The sequence below is a fragment of the Elephas maximus genome, chromosome 22, assembly GCF_024166365.1.
Source record: "Elephas maximus indicus isolate mEleMax1 chromosome 22, mEleMax1 primary haplotype, whole genome shotgun sequence".
Taxonomy (NCBI): Eukaryota; Metazoa; Chordata; class Mammalia; order Proboscidea; family Elephantidae; genus Elephas; species Elephas maximus.
This window is the reverse complement of record NC_064840.1, coordinates 64,985,108-65,004,864: the sequence shown is the minus strand read 5'-3', so window position 1 is coordinate 65,004,864 and position 19,757 is coordinate 64,985,108. Positions and strand designations below refer to the sequence as shown.

General features: G+C 39.3%; 1 protein-coding gene across 9 annotated transcripts in view; it reads left to right on the top strand.

Moving 5' to 3' along the window:
- Nucleotides 1–19,757, top strand: part of UNC5D (unc-5 netrin receptor D) — a 630,356-nt gene that overhangs the window by 382,119 nt on the left and 228,480 nt on the right. For all 9 annotated transcript variants that reach the window (XM_049865157.1, XM_049865158.1, XM_049865156.1 and 6 more), the window contains one exon: nt 17,776–17,879. In XM_049865157.1, coding sequence (XP_049721114.1) covers nt 17,776–17,879 — 104 coding nt within the window. The remainder of the gene's footprint in view (nt 1–17,775; nt 17,880–19,757) is intronic.

Below are 19,757 nucleotides of genomic sequence, written 5' to 3'. Positions count from 1 at the left end.
AATTACAGAATCCCATTTTTCTGAGTTATCATCTGATCCTGAAAGAGAATCAGCGGTTGTAGTGACATCAGAAGGTGAAAGACTCCAAAAGAAAAATAGGCAGCAGAAACTGTGAGTAAATATAAGCAACGGATAAGTAGAGGCCATAGACACATTCTGGAGGGAGTTGCAGCTAACTGGGAGTTCCAGGAGTGGCAAAAGCTCCGTCTATGCTAAGAGGGCTATGGAATAAACCCAGTTAATAGAACTACACTGGATCTCTTCATCCTGTTGTTTTAGCAACGTAACAGACTCTTTAAGACTTGATAGTATTATGGTTCTAATTCTTTCATTCAAGCCTGGTCTTGTGGTGTTTCTTAATTTCCAATCAGCCCTGGACTCATAATTAGTGTTCTTGTCTACCTGTTTTTCAGTAAATCCTCAATTTCTTGATGTAATCTGAATAGATTTTTTGTTTTATTGTCCTTGTAAACAAAGAAGCCAAACGATGGGATTTATTGAGTTGAGAATGGCTCCATAGAGAGCAGGTTAAATTAGTGCTCAAAGCATTTTGGAAAACTGCAGTTGTTTCTTCCCACCATAACATGTCCCTACTATTGCCTTTGCAACACCACTTTTGGCTGATAAACTATGCTAGTTGTTGTGAAAGGAATAATGGCACCAGGACTTTGAACTGATTTACTCTGGCTCAAACCCCTGCTGAGAATTTGCATTTCTACCTCCCAGATATACTGAATCAGAACCTACATTTTAACAAGATCCCTAGGTAATTCTTAAGTATAATAAATTTCTAGAACCACTGCTCTACCAGTGATTCTCAGAATTGGTTCCTAACCAGCAGCGTTAGCATCACTTGGGAACTTGTTAGAAATGGAGATTCTCAGCAGGGGTTCAAACCAGAACAAACCAGTTCCAAGCACTGAATGATACACAGTGGTAGTTATAGAAAGATTTATTGATGACATCTGTTTACCAGCAGAGGAACTATAGAGCACAGTATAGCTCATAAAGCCCCAGAGTTAGTCTGTGTCCCTGGAAACAGTGTTGAGGAATCTCTGCATGGCAGGACCACAACAGTAGGCACAGGCTGGATGCCCCAATAAGCAAAGCCTACTCATTGCCTAGATGCCCCTCGGTGATGCAAGAGGTTAAGCACTGGGCTGCTGGTTCGAGTCCACCCAGAGGCACCTTAAAAGAAAAGCCTGGTGATCTACTTCTGAAAACTTAGTCATTGAAAACCATGTGGAGCACAGTTCTAGTCTGACACAAGGGCAATAGGTTTTTTGTTTGGTTTGCTCGTTGCCTGGCTTCGACGGGCTGGGTGTGGGGAGGACCAGAGACATTCAACCACGACCAAAGGTTTTTCTACTTCACTATTTCTGCAAGATTTACTCAGCAGGAGTTATGACTACAATATTCTAGAATCTTAGGAATGAGAAGATGGGTCATATATGTCAGGAACATATGTGTGGAAATGAGACCCACATGCAGAACTGTGCTTTGCTACCATTCATCACTCAAGGAGATAAGACTGAAATCAGAACTAGAATATCCAAAGCAAAGATACATGAATAAAGAGTAGGAGCAACCTGGCATCAATACAGATAAGCAGGTCAAGGACTGTTTGAAATTCATAGATCTAAACAAGGCAGAGGGTTTAAACCAGGCAAACAAAGGAAGCGTATATAATGTTCCAAATACAGCTCTGGTGGCACAGTCATTAAAAGCCTGGCTGCTAACCAAAAAGCTGGCAGTTTGAATCCTTCAGCTGCTCTTTGGAAACCCTATGAAGCGGTTCTACTTTGTCCTGTAGGGTCACTATGAGTCGGAATCAACGGCAGCAGGTTTTTTGGTTTTATCACAAAAGGAAAGAACTGACCTGACAGGTAGCCTTTTATATGCTTCCCTTGGGAACTGGAGTCAGTAGCTGACTTCTTGAGTCCTGACCATCTAGGGTTGAGGACTGAGGCAGAACCAAATGGAGGCACAAGGCCTTGACTTTCATTTTGCTGGCGTGCATTTGTCCTGCATTTGAACTAGAGCTTTTATTACAACAAATGATCTCTGTTTGGCTGAGCTACAAATTCCTTTTATGTATGACAAATGTGGCTTGTTGTTCCTTCAGAAAAACATCGGTGGGAAAGACTCAAAGCTGATATGAATATCAGTGTATTTGGACATCTAAAGGGACATCGTACCATCCTCTTGCAATCTTAACAAATGTATGTGACTATGACTATTAAAACAAATGACTGTGATTTTTCACTGGCTGATTTGGTTTGAATGAGTAAATTATTTTTATTTCATTGCATTAACTGCCAGAACACTGAATGAGCGGATAACTCCCTGGTGTTGCTGAGCTGCAAAGAACTATTATTCGGAATTGAATTTTTATTGATTTTCTTGTGCTACAATGACTTTTCTAACATAGTAGCATGAAAGGAAAATGAGAAAAAGGCCAAATAGGCCATGGGGTGAGGAAGGAGAGGCTGCTGCTTCTCCGTTGCGTTGCCCCAGATCTACTACTTAATTGGCTGGTACTGCTGACTCTGGATGACCCTGTTGCTGATTATATGATTTACAGGTTAGCTGAGTACCTGGTTTCATCACCTGGCTCTCCTCTTCCCTTCTGGTATCTTATTTTCCAGTCATTTTGCACCTGGTTGGCATTCTGCTGCTGTGGAAGTGAATGGGGTGATGGGGTGGAGAATGAAAACAAGTGGACAAAGTAATGCTTCAAATTAGTCTGTGCCGATGCTTGTCAGTATCATTCATACACTTACACACGCTCGTGTGTGTGTGTGTGTGAGAGAGAGAGAGAGAGAGAAGATGGGAATGAGTATGTTATTTTAGCATCATTGCAATGCATTTGTCTGTTCATGTTTTTGCTTTTCCTAGTCACCTTCACTATTAGAGATTTAGTTGCTTGTTAGTTCATAATGATCATTCAGACGAGTTGGAATGGGAACTCCTATTCATTTATGTGGAAACCCTGGTGGCGTAATGGTTAAGTGCTGCAGCTGCTAACCAGAATGTCTGCAGTTCAGATCTACCAGGTGCTCCTTAAAAACTCTATAGGGCAGTTCTACTCTGTTCTGTAGGGTCGCTATGAGTCGGAATTGACTCCACGGCAATGGGTTTTATTCATTTATGTGGAATCCCTGGTAGCGTAGTGGTTCAGGGCTATACCTGCTAATCAAAAGGATGGCAGTTCAAATCCACCAGGTGCTCCTTGGAAACCCTATGGGGCAGTTCTACTCTGTCGTATCGGGTCGCTATGAGTCAGGATCCACTTGATGGCAACTTTTTTTAAATTCATTTATGTATCTATTCAACAAATATTTATTAAGTTACGGCAAAGAACAAGACAGATGAAAAGTTTTACCTTCATGTGTACAGATTTCCATGACGAAAATCAAATTAAAGAAGAATATTTTAGGATTCACTAAAGCTTGAAGAATATGGTCTTTCTTGCTTCCTTCTTTAATAGACACTGTAGGAGTGAAACTTGATACAATAAAATGAAACAATGTACTTGCCTTCTGGCTTCTGATTGAGTGTGGTCTGGTAAAGACAATCTTGACAACACATAGGAAAGAGTTTTGTTTTTTTTAGTTAAGTAATCCATGTTCATCATAAATATTTTGAGACTGCAGAAACAGATTTAAAAAAAATAATCAACATACCCACAATCATCCAATGACAGTTCTTTGAAATGTTGAGTGATTTCTTTTTAGGCCTTTTTCTATAACATATATAATAATCCCACGCAGTTACTATTTTAAAATGATAGGGTTTTATATTTTTAAACCCCATTTTAAGATCTTCACTCTTTATGCATATGTTCCGTTCAGTTCCCTTACACAAAATAATGTGACAACTATTATTTTCCTTCTTCCCATAGACCAAGTGACTATGATTGTGAGTGAGATCAGAGGTAGAAATCTATGTACACTCCACACTTTCAATATGTATGAGTAGAAGTCCAAGTCAAATAAAAAAGTGTCCTTATGTAACGTGGTCACGTATGAAAAAAGAGGGTAGCTATGCAAGCATTTTGCAGAGGCTTGCAAGAAAGAAATTTTATATATATATAAAATATGTGTGTATGTATACATATATAAATATACATATGCAGAAAAGGTTAATTTTTAAGCCAGTAAAGGGTTGATTGAGACTATACATGAGGTACATTGTTGTTAGCTGCCATCAAGTCAGTCCCCGACTCATGGCACACTGAAGGAAACTGCCCAGTCCTGCACCATTCCCATGATGGATTGCTGATCAGACCATTGAGACCCATATGTCTTTCACTGGCTGATTTTCAGAAGTAGATTACCAGGCTTTTCTTCCAAGTTCACCGTAGTCTGGAAACTTCACCGAAACCTGTAGAGTATCTTTTAAGTCCCCACTGACAGAAGGTGGTGGCTCCATATGAGGTGCACTGGCTGGGACTTAAATCCTGGCCTCCTGCACTGAAAGCAAGAATTCTACCACCAAACCACCTAATGTCCCCAAATGAGGTATTAAAAAAAAAAAAAACCCATGGCCGTCTAGTTGGTTCCGACTTACAGTGACCCTATGGGACAGAGCAGAACTGCCCTATGTGGTTTCCAAGGAGTGCCTGGTGGATTTGAACTGCTGACCTCTTGGTTAGCAGGCATAGCTCTTAACCACTACACCACCAGGGTTTCCTAAATGAAGTATAGTACATGTGTATTATCTAGGCATGTGAGATGCTCTGTGTTGCCTCAGGTATCTCTTCCGGTGAGAAACCTCCCGAGAATCCCTAGATTAAGATAGGTCCTACTGGACACATTCATAGGGCACTTTCTACTTCCCTACTCATCACTCATTCCTGCACCTGTTAATTACTTGTTTCATGTCTATCCTCCCTGCTACAGTATATGTTATGGGAGGGCCAGGATGGTCTATGTCATCATGTTCAGCAGTGTACACCCACTTCCTGCATCTGTGTCTGGCCCTCGACCCACAGTGTGAGTGAATGAAGGAGGCTATTGCACACTTATTAAAAGCTGAAGGCAAATTTAAGAGAAGAGCTACCTGAAAAATGAATTTTTTTTACACAGATGTTCCTCCTTTTATTTGAAAATAAACAAATTCTATAACAATATAATCACTGCATTTTTATGCAAATAACATACATTTTATATTTATACATGTTGCTGTAAAAAAATATATATATATTGGCATATTGGTGCATTTGAAAATATCTCACAGGGAGAGGGAGTGGTTGACAAACAGATGCAGAAGTTGTCTGTTATTTGTGTAAAGTACAGTACTACATTTGGGGAGAAAGTTTATTAATATTTAAAAAGTATATTAAGAAAATAGCATTGCTACATACTATTTTATTTTATTTAGCAGTTTATTAAAAACATTTACCTGCTATCTTAAATGTTCTTTGGTTCATGATTGTTAATGTCTGTATAGTATTTCATTATATGAAGGCACCAGAAGATATTACCTATTCTGCTATTATTAAATATTTAGGTTGTTACTAATTACTCAACATTATAAAGGATGCTTTGAGTTATATCACTATGCCTAAGTATTTCTGTGTAGCTCTCCAATAATTTTCTTAGGAAACTTCAGAAATGAAATTTTTGAATCTTGGAAATGAACTTTTTAAAATAGCAGGTACAATTCACATACCATACATGTATTTAAAATATACAACTCAATGGTTTTTAGTATATTCAGAGTTGTGCAATTATCACCACAATCAATTTTGGCACATTTTCATAAAACCCCCTCCCCAAAATGTTTATTATCAGTTAGTTCCCTTTCCCCCCCACCTACACTAGCCCTAGGCAACCGCTAATCTACTTTGTCTTTGTATATTTACCTATTCTGGACATCTTATATAAATGGAATTGTACAACATGTGGTCCTTGGTAACTGGCTTCTTTCACTTAGCTTAATGTTTTTAGTTCTTCCATGTTGCAGCATGCATCAGTTCATCACTCTTTTTTTATTGCCAAATAATATTTCATTGTGTTGATAGATCACCTACTGTTTATCCATTCATCAGCTGATGGACATGTAAATGAGCTTTTAGAACAATTTCGATACATATTGACAGCTTGCTCTTCATGTTTATCTGTTGTTATTTCTTCTAGCAATGTTTAAGATGATCTAGTTTGCCATACTCTTTCTAACAGTGAAAATTATCACTTAAAAGAAACAAAATTAAGCCCCTATGGAAGGGGAAAGAGACGTATTGGTGCCTTTTTAAGTTAACATTTATTCGATGACAGTAATATTGACCTTTTAAATATTAACCATCTGTGTCTCCTCTTTTGTAAATTCTGTTTCATGCCCCTTTTCCACTTTATTTTATACTATTTATCTTTCTTATTTTGTTGCGTACAGTTATTTATATGTTAAGGCTATTATGTGTGGAACCCTCTGTCTTGTCTATACACCAGAAAAGTTCACACTAGGTTTTGGTTTTTCTCATAACTTTGATTGTAATGTTTTAGTTAAAAAATACCGATCAATCCTTTCCTTAAGGTTCTGGCTTCAGTTTTAGATTTGGAAAGGCATTCTCCATCCTATGAACCAATAAATATTTTCTTTTGTTACTGTTGTGGTTTTATGGGAGCCCTGGTGCACGGTGGTTAAGGGCATGGCAGCTAACTAAAACGTCAGCAGCTCGAATCCACCAGCCGCTCCTGCTCCTTGGAAATCCTATGGGGCACTTCTATTCTGTTATATAGGGTTGCTATGAGTTGAAATAGATTTGAGAGCAATGGTTTTTATTGTTGTTGTTGTTGTTGGTTTTATGTTAAAAAAAAAAAAACTTTTATAAATACGAGATTCATTTTGATACGTAGTAAGACAAAATCTAATTTTTTTTTTCCAAAAGGGCTGGTAGTCATTCTAATACCTTTTCCCACTTATTTTATGTCATTCTTATCATATAATAATTATTCTTACTTATTTTGTGTGTCTTTGAAAAATATTCTAGTTTAGTTTTAGTTTGTATGTCTAAGCTATGACAAAACCACTCCATTTTAATCATCACGGCTTCATAATAGGATTTAGTAAAAAAAAAATGTGCCTTTATTAAGACCATTAGGCACTCAGTGTGGTTGAAAGCACTTTACACATATGAGCACTTAAGGCTCACATAACTATAAGCAATAGGAATTATCACCCTCGTTTTACAAATGAGGAAACCGAGACAAAGAGAGGTTAAGATACTTATCTTGAGCCAAGGAGCTAGGAAGTAACAGATCCAGCCCCACCTTCTCCGGTGGTATTCAGTATTGCCTAATGGGGCTCTGGAACATACGATCCACCAGTTTAAATCCACAGCCTTATTTCTTATGCATGTTTATTATATAACATGTATTTCTGTTTCCAGATTTTTGATAATTGCATGAACATTTCAGCTATATTATAAAAAGTATTTAGGTTAAAAAATGTTAAGTGCCAAGGCTCTTAAAAATTCATCCTCCAAATACTTAATTCATTACTTTGAGTCATCTTTCCTTTGTTGTTGTTAGGTGCCGTCCGGCTGGTTCCGAATCATAGCAACCCTATGCACAACAGACGGAAACACTGCCTGGTCCTGTGCCGTCCTCACAATTGTTGTTATGCTTGAGCCCATTGTTGCAGCCACTGTGTCAAGCCATCTTGTTGAGGGTCTTCCCATTAGTTCCCACCTTTCCATTAGTTAGTCTATTTAAGGGTAATGTTTTCAGGAAGCGTATATGACTGATTACAGTCTCCTAGCCCTGTCATGACTCAGACTACATTGTTGTTCGTTTCTTCACGAATAATAACTTGTTTGAGAATAGAAAATTGGGTCTTATTTTTTTTATTTATTTTTTCTAAGAAACACAGACTTTGATTAATTGTACTCTGGTATTTTTATACAATAAAATAGGGCAAAGTTCTAGAGATAGCGTATTTTTGTTCTTTTATTAATCACGTCTTCATTTTTCTGCAAAGATCGTTGTTAAATTATTGTTTTTACAATATTATTAATTCTATAAACATTCAAATTTTCAACCATGATCTATGTGGTAACTACTTTTTTTTGTTTATAAATTAATTTTGCCTTCTATGTGATGAGCCCTTTTGCAAACTCAAATTTTTGTTGAGCTCAGAGAATTATTATAATTGTTATTATTACATCAACTATCGTCTATGTTCTTTCAACTTTTTATATTGTTGTTGTTGTTAGGTGCCATTGAGTTGGTTCCGACTCATAGCGACCCTATTTATGTACAACAGAATGAAACACTGCCCAGTCCTGTGCCATCCTCACAATCGTTGTTATGCTTAAGCCCATTGTTGCAGCCACTGTGTCAGTCCACCTCATTGAGGATCTTGCTCTTTTTTGCTGACCCTCTACTTTACCAAGCATAATGTCCTTCTCTAGGAACTGACCCCTCCTGATAACAAATCCCAAGTATGTGAGATGAAATCTTGTCATCCTTGCTTCTTAAGGAGCATTCTGGTTGTACTTCTACCAAGACAGATTTGTTCGTTCTTTTGGCAATCCATGGTATATTCAATATTCTTCTCCAACACCATAATTCAAAGGTGTCAAATCTTCTTCGGTCTTCTTTATTCACTGCCAAACTTTTACATGCATATGAGGCGACTGAAAACAGCATGGCTTAAGTCAGGTGCACCTTAGTCTTCAAGGTGACATTTTTGCTTTTTAACGCTTTAAAGAGTTCTTTTGCAGCAGATTTGCCCATTTGCAATGCGTTGTTTGATTTCTTGACTGCTGCTTCCATGGGTGTTGATTGTGTATCCGAGTAAGATGAAATCCTCGACAACTTCAATATTTTCTCTGTTTATACTTGCCTAAAATTCTCATTTTATATGTATATACACGCACACACATATTTATTTTTTAGTGTGTTTTTTTACTATCTTTACATTATATTTTATCCAGGGCCTCAAATTGGCTGATTCTGGTTCAATTTCCTGCTGAGAATTTGCATTTCCACCCCAGATGTACTGAATCAGAATCTCCGTTTTAACAAGATCTCCATGGATTCATATAGATTCCCAGACAATTCTTATGTATCCATAAGGGGTGGGGAGGGGAAATCACTAACTAAATAGTAGACAAGTGTTAACTTTGGTGAATGGAAAGACAACATACAATATAGGGGAAGTCAGCACAACTTGACCAAGGCAAAGTCATAGAAGCTTCCTAGACACCTCTAAACACCTTGAGGGACTGACTTACTGGGGCTGAGAGCTGGGGACCATGATCTCAGGGGACATCTAGGTCAATTGGCGTAATATAATTCATAAAGAAAATGTTCTACATCCTACTTTGGTGAGTAGTGTCTGGGGTCTTAAAAGCTTTCGAGAGGCCATCTAAGATACATCTATTGGTCCTATCCTGTCTGGAGCAAAGGAGAATGAAGAAAACCAAAGACACAAGGAAAATATTAGTTCAGAGGACTAATAGACCACATGAACCAAACCTCCACCAGCCTGAGCCCAGAAGAACTAGATGGTGCCTGGCTACCAACACCGATACCTCTGACAGGGATCATAATAGAGGGTCCTAAACAGAGTGGGAGAACATGTAAAATAAAATTCAAATTCAAAGAAATAGACCAGATTTTCTTGTCTTACAGAGATTGGAGGAACACCCGAGACCGTGGCCCTCAGACACCCTGCTATCTCAGAACTGAAGCCACTCCTGAAGTCTACCTTTCAGCCAAAGATTAGATAGGCCTATGAAACAAACAATAACATATGTAAGAAATGTGCTTCTTAGTTCAGTAAAGTATACAAGACCAAATGGGCAATACCTGCCCAAAAGCAAAGACGAGAAGGCAGGAAGGGACAGGAAAACTGGATGGATGGAAACGAGGAATCCAGGGTGGAAAGGGGGAGAGTGTTAGTACATTGTGGGGATTGTAACCAATGTCACAAAACAATGTGTGTATACATTTTTGAATGAGCAACTGATTTGCACTGTAAACTTTCACCTAACAATAAGTGGATAAATAAAACCAAACCCATTGCCATCGACTCAATTCCAACTGGCAGCGACCCTACAGGACAGAGTAGAAGTGCCCTATAGGGTTTCCAAGGAGTGCCTGGTGGATTCGAACTTCTGATCTTTTGGTTAGCAGCCAAACTCTTAACCACTATGCAACCAAGGTTTCTACTTTCACCTAAATGACAGTAAAATTTAATAAAAGAAGAAGAAAGAATCACCCGGTGGCCTTGTTAAAATGTAGATTCTGACTCAGTATATCTGGGAGTGGAAAGGCAGATTCCCAGCAGGGGGTCGAAATGGAATGAACCAGTTTGAAGTCCTAATTTTATCATTTATTTCAACATTTTCTGCCAAACTGTGTTGATTTTATCGTTTTCCTCTTAGCTCAGTTTTTCACAGTATGTATTATGGATCTGCCCTGTGTCAGTTACTTCAATAGGCACTAGTGATATCACCAAACCTGTTGCTGTCGAGTTGATTCCAACTCACCGTAGAACTGCCCCATAGGGTTTCCAAGGAGTGGCTGGAAGATTAGAACTGCCGACCTTTTGCTTTCGGGCAAGTTCTTAACCATTATGCTAACAGTGCTCCCCTAAGAATATGTCGTTGTTGTTAGGTGCCGCAGAGTAGGTTCCCACTCAGAGCGACCCTGTGTACAACAGAACGGAACACTGCCTGATCCTGCACCATCCTCATGGTCATTGTCACGCTTGAGTTCGTTGTTGCAGCCACGGTGTTAATCCGTATCGAGAAGGGTCTTCTTTTCCTTTGCTGACCCTCTAATAGAGGCCTATTAGAGGAATATTCTTAACCTGAGTTGTGTTGGTTACCAAGCTATTGCCTCCGAGCTCTAAACCCACTGGCCTACAGTTTGTGAAGCTGAGACTGGGACTCTTGCCTGCTGCTAGCTCCCAGCAAGGATCCACCAATAGGAGCGCTCGATGAGACTGGACACGAGGAACAGGGAGAAAGCACTAAGTCCTGTTTATTTCTCTCCCTGTCAGCATCAACCCAGCAGAGTTTCTTAAATCTGTAAATAGGAGTGGGTTCCTGTCTTCTGCTTATTTTTTCAAATCCTCTTGGAACCTGCTTCAATTTGCCACTTAGAGATGTCAGTACCAGGCAGGTTTGTGCCCCCTCCGCAGAGATCTGAGTACTCACTGGTGCCTGACTTCCTGGGCCCACCAATTTCCTGAGGTGCTAGCTCCAAGCTCACAGTGCCCTCTCCTTGGAAGATTGGATCTCAACTCCACAGAGCCTTTACTTAGCTTCAAAGTTCTAATAACACCAACCTCTTCTATGTATTCAGAAACCCTGGTGGCATAGTGGTTAAGTGCTATGGCTGCTAACCAAGAGGTCGGCAGTTCAAATCCACCGGCCGCTCCTTGGAAACTCTATGGGGCAGTTCTACTCTGTCCTGTAGGGTTGCTATGAGTTGAAATCAACTTGACGGCGGTGGGTTGTTTTTTTTTTTTTTTTCTTCTATGTATTCACCCATCCCTAGGCGTTGGATCTGCTTTTGCCATTGTTCCTCTTTTGCGTCTTTAGTCCTCTAAATCTTTATCTTAGTACCTTCTGTTAAAAGAACTGCCATGTTTCCTATTTTCCCGACTGGATCCTGAGGGATATGCTTGTGTTTTGTTTCACTGGTTCAGTTTTCTGCAATATTCCATATGCTATTTACTGTCTCCATGATATATTTCTAATTCAGCAGTTATGTTCTTTTTCTTGATGGTGACTCTTCGTTGATCTCAGATGTTATCCTATTTATAGCTCTACTCTAGATTCTCAGTTGCATTTTCCTTTTTGACTTTTAAGAACTTAAAATTAGAAACCATCTAAAAATACCTCCTGTTTCTTGTCTTCTTAGAGGAAGTCATTTAATTTGAGTTCTACACTTTGTCCCTTTTGGTAGTCTAATATTTCATATGTGGTGAGGGATGTTTTCTCTACTATTAGAAACTGCATGGGTTTGTGTGTCACTGTTTTAAGCCTAGGAAATAACAGATGTTAAAAGTATTTAGATGGAAAATTCTGAAGCGAATTATGTTGGGTAACCTACAGTGAAAATTCTAGGTGGACCTGAATGCATTTACTTCTGTGTCTAAGAGCTTATTTTCAGAGTTTTGTTAGCTTCAGTAGCTATCTGGAATTTAACTGGCATGGTTGCCCTCTTAGGAGTCAGAAATGCCAGTGTCTTTTGTTTAGCATTAGTATCAGGTATAGCCAAGGCTTAGTGACACTTGACTTTCTCGATCGGTATAATCTTTGATGCCTGGTAGGCTGTCCAGTGTCACTATTGAATTCAGATATTTGACACCCCGTTTTTTTCTGGATTCCTCCACCATTGCTTTTAATCTTTTGATCTCCACATTAAGGAGTTTTGATGTGTATTTTCGAGGGACTCTTGAAAAATCAAGTGAGAACAGTAGCAGGTTCGGTTAGGCCTTTTTCAATCTGATCCTGCCTGCATATGATCTACTAGAAATTCTTCAAAAATTCTTGTTTATAGATCATACCATCCACTACGTCCCAGTGTCAATAAAGAGTTTTCCTTTTTTGTATGTTGCTGTTGTTAGGTACATAGAGCGACCCTATGTACAACAGGATGAAATACTTCCTGGCCCTGTCCATCCTCGCAATTGTTGTGATGTTTGAGTCCATTGTTGGAGCCACTGTGTCAATCCATCTTGTTGAGGTATCTTCCTGTTTTTCACTGACCCTCTACTTTACCAAGCATGATGTCCTTCTCCAGGGACAAATCCCTCCTGATAATATGTACAAAGTATATGAGACAAAGTCTTGCCATTCTCACTTCCAAGGTGCGCTCTGGCCATACTCCTTCCAAGACAGATTTTTTTGTTCTTTTTGCAATTTATGATATATTCACTATTCTTTGCAAACACCATAATTCAAAGGCATCAGTTCTTCTTTGATATTCCTATTCATTGGCCAGCTTTCCCATACATATGAGGCGACTGGAAATATGATGGCTCACGCCAGGGCATCTTAGTCCTCAAAGAGACATCTTTGCTTTTCAATACTTTTTAGAGGTCTTTTGATTTGCCCAGTGCAGTATGTCATTTGATTTATTGACAGCTGCTTCCATGGGCATTGATTCTGGATCCAAATAAAATTAATCCTTGACAACTTCAAACTTTTCTTCATTTATCATGATGTTGCTTACCGGTCCAATTATGAGGATTTTTGTTTTCTTAATGTTGAGGTGTAATCTATACTGAAGGCTGTAGTCTTTGATCTTCATCAATAATGTGTGAGGTCCTCTTTACTTTCACCAAGCCAGGTTGTGTCATCTGCATAAGGCAGGTTGTTAATGAGTCTTCCTCCAATCCTGATGCCACGTTCTTCTTTGTATAGTCAAGCTTCTCAGATTATTTGCTCAGCATCCAGTTTGAATAAATATGATGAAAAGATACAACCCTGACACACACACACTCTTCCTGATTTTGAGTCATGAAGTATATCCCCTTGTTCTGTTCGACCAGATGTCTCTTGGTCTATGTACAGATTCCTCATGAGCACAATTAAGTGTTCTGGAATTCCCATTCCTCCTAATATAACCCATAATTTGTTATGATCTACACTTATGGGGCAGTTCTACTGTGTCCTATAGGGTCGCTATGAGTTGGAATCGACTCTACCGCACTGGGGTTTGGGTTGGGACATAGTCTAATGCCTCTGCATAGTCAATAAAACACAAGTAAACGTTTTTCTGGTTTTCTCTGCTTTCAACCAGAATTCATCTGACATCAGCAATGATATCTCTTGTTCCACGTCATCTTCTGAATCTGGCTTGAATTTTTGTCAGTTCCCTGTCTATATTATCTTGAATTATCTTCAGCAAAAAATTTTACTTGCATGTGATATTAATGATATTGTTTGATAATTTCTGCATCCTGTTGGATCACCTTTCTTAGGGATGGGTATAAATATAGATGTCTTTCAGTCAGTTGGCCAGGAAGGTGTCTTTAATATTTCTTGACATAGATGTGCGAGCACCTATAGCACTATATTCGTTTTTTGAAACATTTCAATGATATTCTGTCAATTCCTGGAACCTTGTTTTTCACCAGCACCTCCAGTGGCACTTGGACTTATTTATTCAATACCATCAGTTCTTGATCACATGCTACCTCCTGAAATGGTTGAACATCAACCAATTCTTTTTGGTATAAGGACTCTGTATTCCTTCCATCTTCTTTTGATGCTTCCTAATTTGTTCAATATTTTGTGTATACAGTCCTTCAAAATTGCAACTCAAGGTTCAGATTTTTTCTTCAGTTTCAGCTTGAGCAATGCTGAGTGTGTTCTTCCCTTTTGGTTTTCTAACTCTTGGTCTTTGCACATTTCATTATAATACTTTGTCTTCCTGAGCAACCGTTTATAATCTTCTGTTCAGCTCTTTTACTTCATCATTTCTTCCTTTTGCTTTAGCTGCTCTACTTTCAAGAGCAAGTTTCAGAGTCTCTTCTGACACCCCTTTTGGTCTTTTATTTCCTTCCTGTCTGTTTAATGACCTTTTTTTTACTTATGATATCCTTAATGCCATCCCACGACACATCTGGTCTTCGGTCATTAGTTTTCAATGTGCCAAGCCTGTTCTTGAGGTAGTCTCTAAATTCAGGTGAGATGTACTTAAGGCTGTATTTTGGTTCTAGTGGACTTGTTTTAATTTTCTTCACCTTCAGCGTTAACTTGCAGATGAGCAATTGATGGTCTGTTCTGCAGTCAACCCCTGGCCTTATTCTGCCTGATGATATTGAACTTTTCCATAGTCTCTTTCCACAGATGTAGTGGTTCATTCTTATGTTTTCCTTCTGGTGAGGTACATGTATGTAGTCACTGTTTATGATATTGAAAAAAACATACAAGCCACCACAGTATGACAAACTGACTGATGTATGGTGGCTTGGCTTTTTGTATATGTGTATTAAATTATCTGTTTCATTGAGAGACTGGGAATGGGGAGGAAAAATGAGTTCATTCATGTTGTCTTTCCATCAGCTAATGTAGTTTTAGAGGGTTGACGTAACTGTAACCTATACATTTCTTACCTTTTTTATTTCTGTTGAGCACAGACAGGAAATGGAACTGGAAAATAAAATAGAAATTCCTAGCACTGGCTTTTGGTGCATCTTCTGGTTGAATACATATTATTTGCTGTTGTCAAAGCTGCAGTCTTCATATAGCAGCAAAAAGTGAGACTTCTTTTAGAAGACAAAGCAATCAAAGAAAAGAAAAACAACATAAGGTACAAAACACAACCCTTTTCATTCTCAAACTGACATCTTGTATGTTAGAGTCACACTAACCCTTTTCAGCCATCATGGAGTCGATTGAGTTGATTCCAACTCATGGTGACCCCATGTGCGTCAAAGTAGAACTGCACTCCGTTGAGGTTTCAGTGGTGATCTTTCAGAAGTAAATTGCCAGGCTTTCCTTCTGAAATACCTCTGGGGAGATTTGAACCACCAATCTTCTTGTTAGCAGCTGAGTGCTTAACCACTTGGGCCACCCAGGGATTCCTCACTCTAAACCCGAATAGACTAAATTTGACATCACTGTGATGAATAAATGAGTCATATAAAGAAGGGAGTTTTTTTTTAATTTATTTGTTGTGCTTTAGGTGAAAGTTTACAAATCAAATCAGTCACTCATACAAAAAGCCATACACACCCCGCTGTGCACTCCCAGCTGCTCGCCCCTTAATGAGACAGCACACTCCTCTCCACCCTGTATTCCACATGTCCATTCAACCAGCTCCTGTTCCCATCTTGCTTCTCATCTTGCCACCAGACAGGAGTTGCCCACATAGTCTCATGTGTCTACTTGAGCCACAAAGTTCACTCCTCACCAGCATCATTGTCCATCTTATAGACCAGACCAATCCCTGTCTGTAGAGTTAGTTTCCGGAATGGTTCCAATCTTGCGCTATCAAAGGCTCCGGGGACCATGACCATCAGGGTTCCTCTGGTCTCAGACCATTAAGCCTGGTCTGAAGAAGGGATTTTTGACTCAAAAATACCTTAGGAGACAGCAGAGGAGAGTGTTCGGTCAAATTGTGCAGGAAATATGAGGTTTTTCATTTGGTGGTTTACCGACAGTATTTCCAGTTAGTCTTTTCAGTTATATGGCCTTTACCACACTTGGCATACAAGTTCTGAATCCTAAGGGCTGTGCATGCAAGCAAGCAAGCTGGCTTTATAACTCAGTGGACACCAGTGTGAGGAGATCATGCCACCTGCCCCTAATGCAAGTCCTTTTAAGATCTTTTGACCCTGTAATTCAGAATTGACTCAACGGCAATGGGTTTGGTTTTGGTATACTAATGAATGCCTCCAAAAATATAGTACTACTGAAAAAAGACAGTGGTTGCCTCTGGGAAGGAAAACATTGAGAGCAAAATTCAAAAGAAAGTGAATATGTGGATGGCTGTACTTGTTATTCATTGAGTGTTTTTGACTTGCTAAAAGCAAGTTTAATGTATTTATACCATTTATAAAGACGTAACTGATTCTGGAGCTCTGCTCTTTACAGGGAACATATTTCATGTTATTGTAAGCACTGAAGAAAATTAAATCAATAAATCCACAGCCCGTAATTTGAGACACTCAATTTGAAGAAAAATACATTGTCATGGAGGGAGGAGGAAATCTTTTACTCAGGAAGACTTGTAAACAGCCTGTCTTGGCGTTCCTACCCCGTGCTTTCAAGTGACAGCAAGAATTACACTTGGGCTGTAAAATTATCAAAGTGTTGTCATGATACCTCAAGAGAAAAAAAAAAAAAATTTTTTTTTTAAAGAAGAAAAGGCCAACTCCCTACCATTTTTAATGAAGCCTATGCTCCATTGGAAAGCAATGCAAATGAAGCTCTTTCTATACTGTCTCAGTATGTCCTTTTCCATGACAAGGAGGTGTAGCTGGTTTGCAATGGAGAGGGTGTTAGGAAGCCCAGTGAATTTTTTCTCATCGCTGCCTTTCATGCTCCCTGTGACCACTGGCAAGACAATTAACCTCTCCAAGCTTCACCCATTCATGTGTAAAAGGTTAATAGCGCAGCTTGTTTGCAAAGTGCCTAGAGCCTTCCATGAAGGGCACTACACAAATACAGGGCATTGCTGTTTGACTGGGGGGGCGTTGCATTTTTTAATTATATGTTTGGTTGGATAGGTTATAGATTTTGTTGTGGTTGAATGTTGCCCCTTCTCCGCGGTTACAAATAAAAAGACTAGTAGATAATCTCACTCTATTACCATCTTCTAGAGCCCCCTAGGGGGTTAAGGGAATAGCAGAGGTTACAGGTTAATAATGCATTCTTTAGTTAAAACAATACATGAGCATCTCAATAGCATAATACCTGTGGAGGGCAATTTATTAGGCTAAGTGTTTCATTAGATGCTAAGCAGACAATGCTGGCAAAGACTCATGAAATAACACGTTTTTAAATTTGTTTTTCCTTTCCCCTGTTCCCCCAGTAATTTTTTTTTGTAATCCTTCACATAATGTAGGGCATTAGAAAGAGATTTTTTAAGGTTTACCTTGTTTCTGAATATTTCAGAAAAATGAATTTTTTTCCTCTGGAAACCCTGAAATAAATGACTGTTTTTGCGTGTATCTAGGTTGGGTTTTTTGTTTTAGATTGTGGCATGAAGCTCAGTGTTTTATTGCATTTATTTTATTGGCAAATGTGGATAATACTGGCCCTGGATGCAGTGTCATGTATCTCACGCTTCTTTACAGATTTACGGAAAAACTTTGAACAAGATCCACAAGGAAGGGAGGTTCCCATTGAAGGCATGATTGTCCTGCACTGCCGGCCCCCAGAGGGAGTCCCTGCTGCTGAGGTAAGACAGATCCTTCTGGCCAACTATGGTGAGGAGCCAGGCCTCTTCCGAAGGAAGAAGGCGGTGTCCTGTGTGCCCATAGTGAAGTCACAAAGAGCCTTTGTCTGGTATTCTTGCTGTCAGACCCATTTACTAAAGATGGTGAAGAAACTGTGAAGGAAACAAGTCTCTCATTGGCTTTTTGTTGATGTGAAGCTCTTGTGAGGAAGCCCGGGTAGTTTCTCTTCTTGCTTTGGGTGACCTCAGATCTTGCAGGTGGGAACATCTTGGGCCCCCTGATATACACCTTGGATTATGGATCCTATCTCCACCTTCACAGTAACAAAGTCACATGAAAAAGTACACAGGGAAAGAGGTGAGCCCTTAGTCCCAAGCTTCACTGGTGTTTGCACTCACTCACTCTTCATTTGTTCATTTTACAAACTTTTTTTTTTCCTTTGGGCATCTGTGATGTTTCAGGCACTGTGCTGGCCTTAGAGCTATATAAGGCCTCTGATCTTTTAGCCTTCACAGTAAGGCATCTGGAATCTGGTTTTTGCTCTTTGGTTGTTTTCTAGAACTTCTGCCATACTATTAGAATATAATTGTCACTAATAATGCACTATAGTAATAGGGAAGGCTTCCTGAAACCTTTTAGGAGATACTGTGATAGACTGGTCATGTAGATACTAAGGTAATATTGGGAGGAAAAAAAAAAAAAACTGAAAAGTATAAAGAATGCTTAGTACAATGATCATTTCGTTTATAAATTTAGACCTAGTTTAGCAGTCCAGTTGTGACTCTTATATAGGAAGCTAGGAAACAGTCCTTAACGCTATTGTTTATTCATTGATGATTACAGACATAAAATCCAGGATCCTTTGCTTCTCATTTTAGCTAAAATTGCTATGGTATTTTGTAATTGGAAGGACAGAGGAGGAGAGAAAATAAAGGGGAATGAAAAAAGCACACATACCTGCATATTTAGACAGAAAGCATACTGGGTGGACACTGTTCAAAGCTCAGATGGTTCCAAGACATGAAGTAAACAGACTTGAAAATTAAAGTGAATACTCCATGCATGATATGAAATGATTAGAAAGGAAAATGCTTATTTTTAGATTGGTATTTCATGTGGAACAAAAAGATGTTTGATCTTCTCTTGCTTCCTCCTTGTTTCCTACCAAGAGTGTATCACAGTTTCCCAAGCAGGGTGGGAGGCAGCACGGGTGATCTTTTCAATCTCATGTGTGACATCCCACAAGCTTCTGGGAGTCTAACTTAGGTGTCAGCAGTTTGCCACAGTCACTGCCCATCTCTCAACATTCCTGTTTACTGATTTTTCATGCAGAAAGATATCTAGCCTGTGTCTCGCTCTGGGAAAAGGTGCCTGGTGCACCCATACATCCCTCTAAGCCTGTGCTGGGTCATTACTGTCAATTTTGACAGCAGTAGAGAGGAGTGAAGTACCAAGAAAGGTGATGCTTTTTAATAGCTGGCTGTTTGTGGGAACCTTACATTCTATAGATGGCTCATAATCAATTTTTACAGCTGTAAGAGACCTTTGATACTCACCTAGCACAGCCTTTGCATTTTAGAGGCATAACAACTGACACTCAGATCAATGGCCTACCAAAGGTCTCATAGCCATTTAAGGGCTATCTCTGGTCAAAATCGTCCAAGGATTCCTCAGGGCACTTGGAGTGAAAGTCTTTGTTCTTTTGATGCCTTACATGGCCCAAAATAACTTGGCCTGCTATTACTTCTGACCTTATCTTCTACTACTCTGTAGCCACATGGGCCCCCTTGCTTTTCCTTAAATGCACTAGGTTTGCTCTCACCACAGGACCTTTGCATGTGATGGTCTCTCTGCTGGAACCATCTTTCCCAGTTATTACA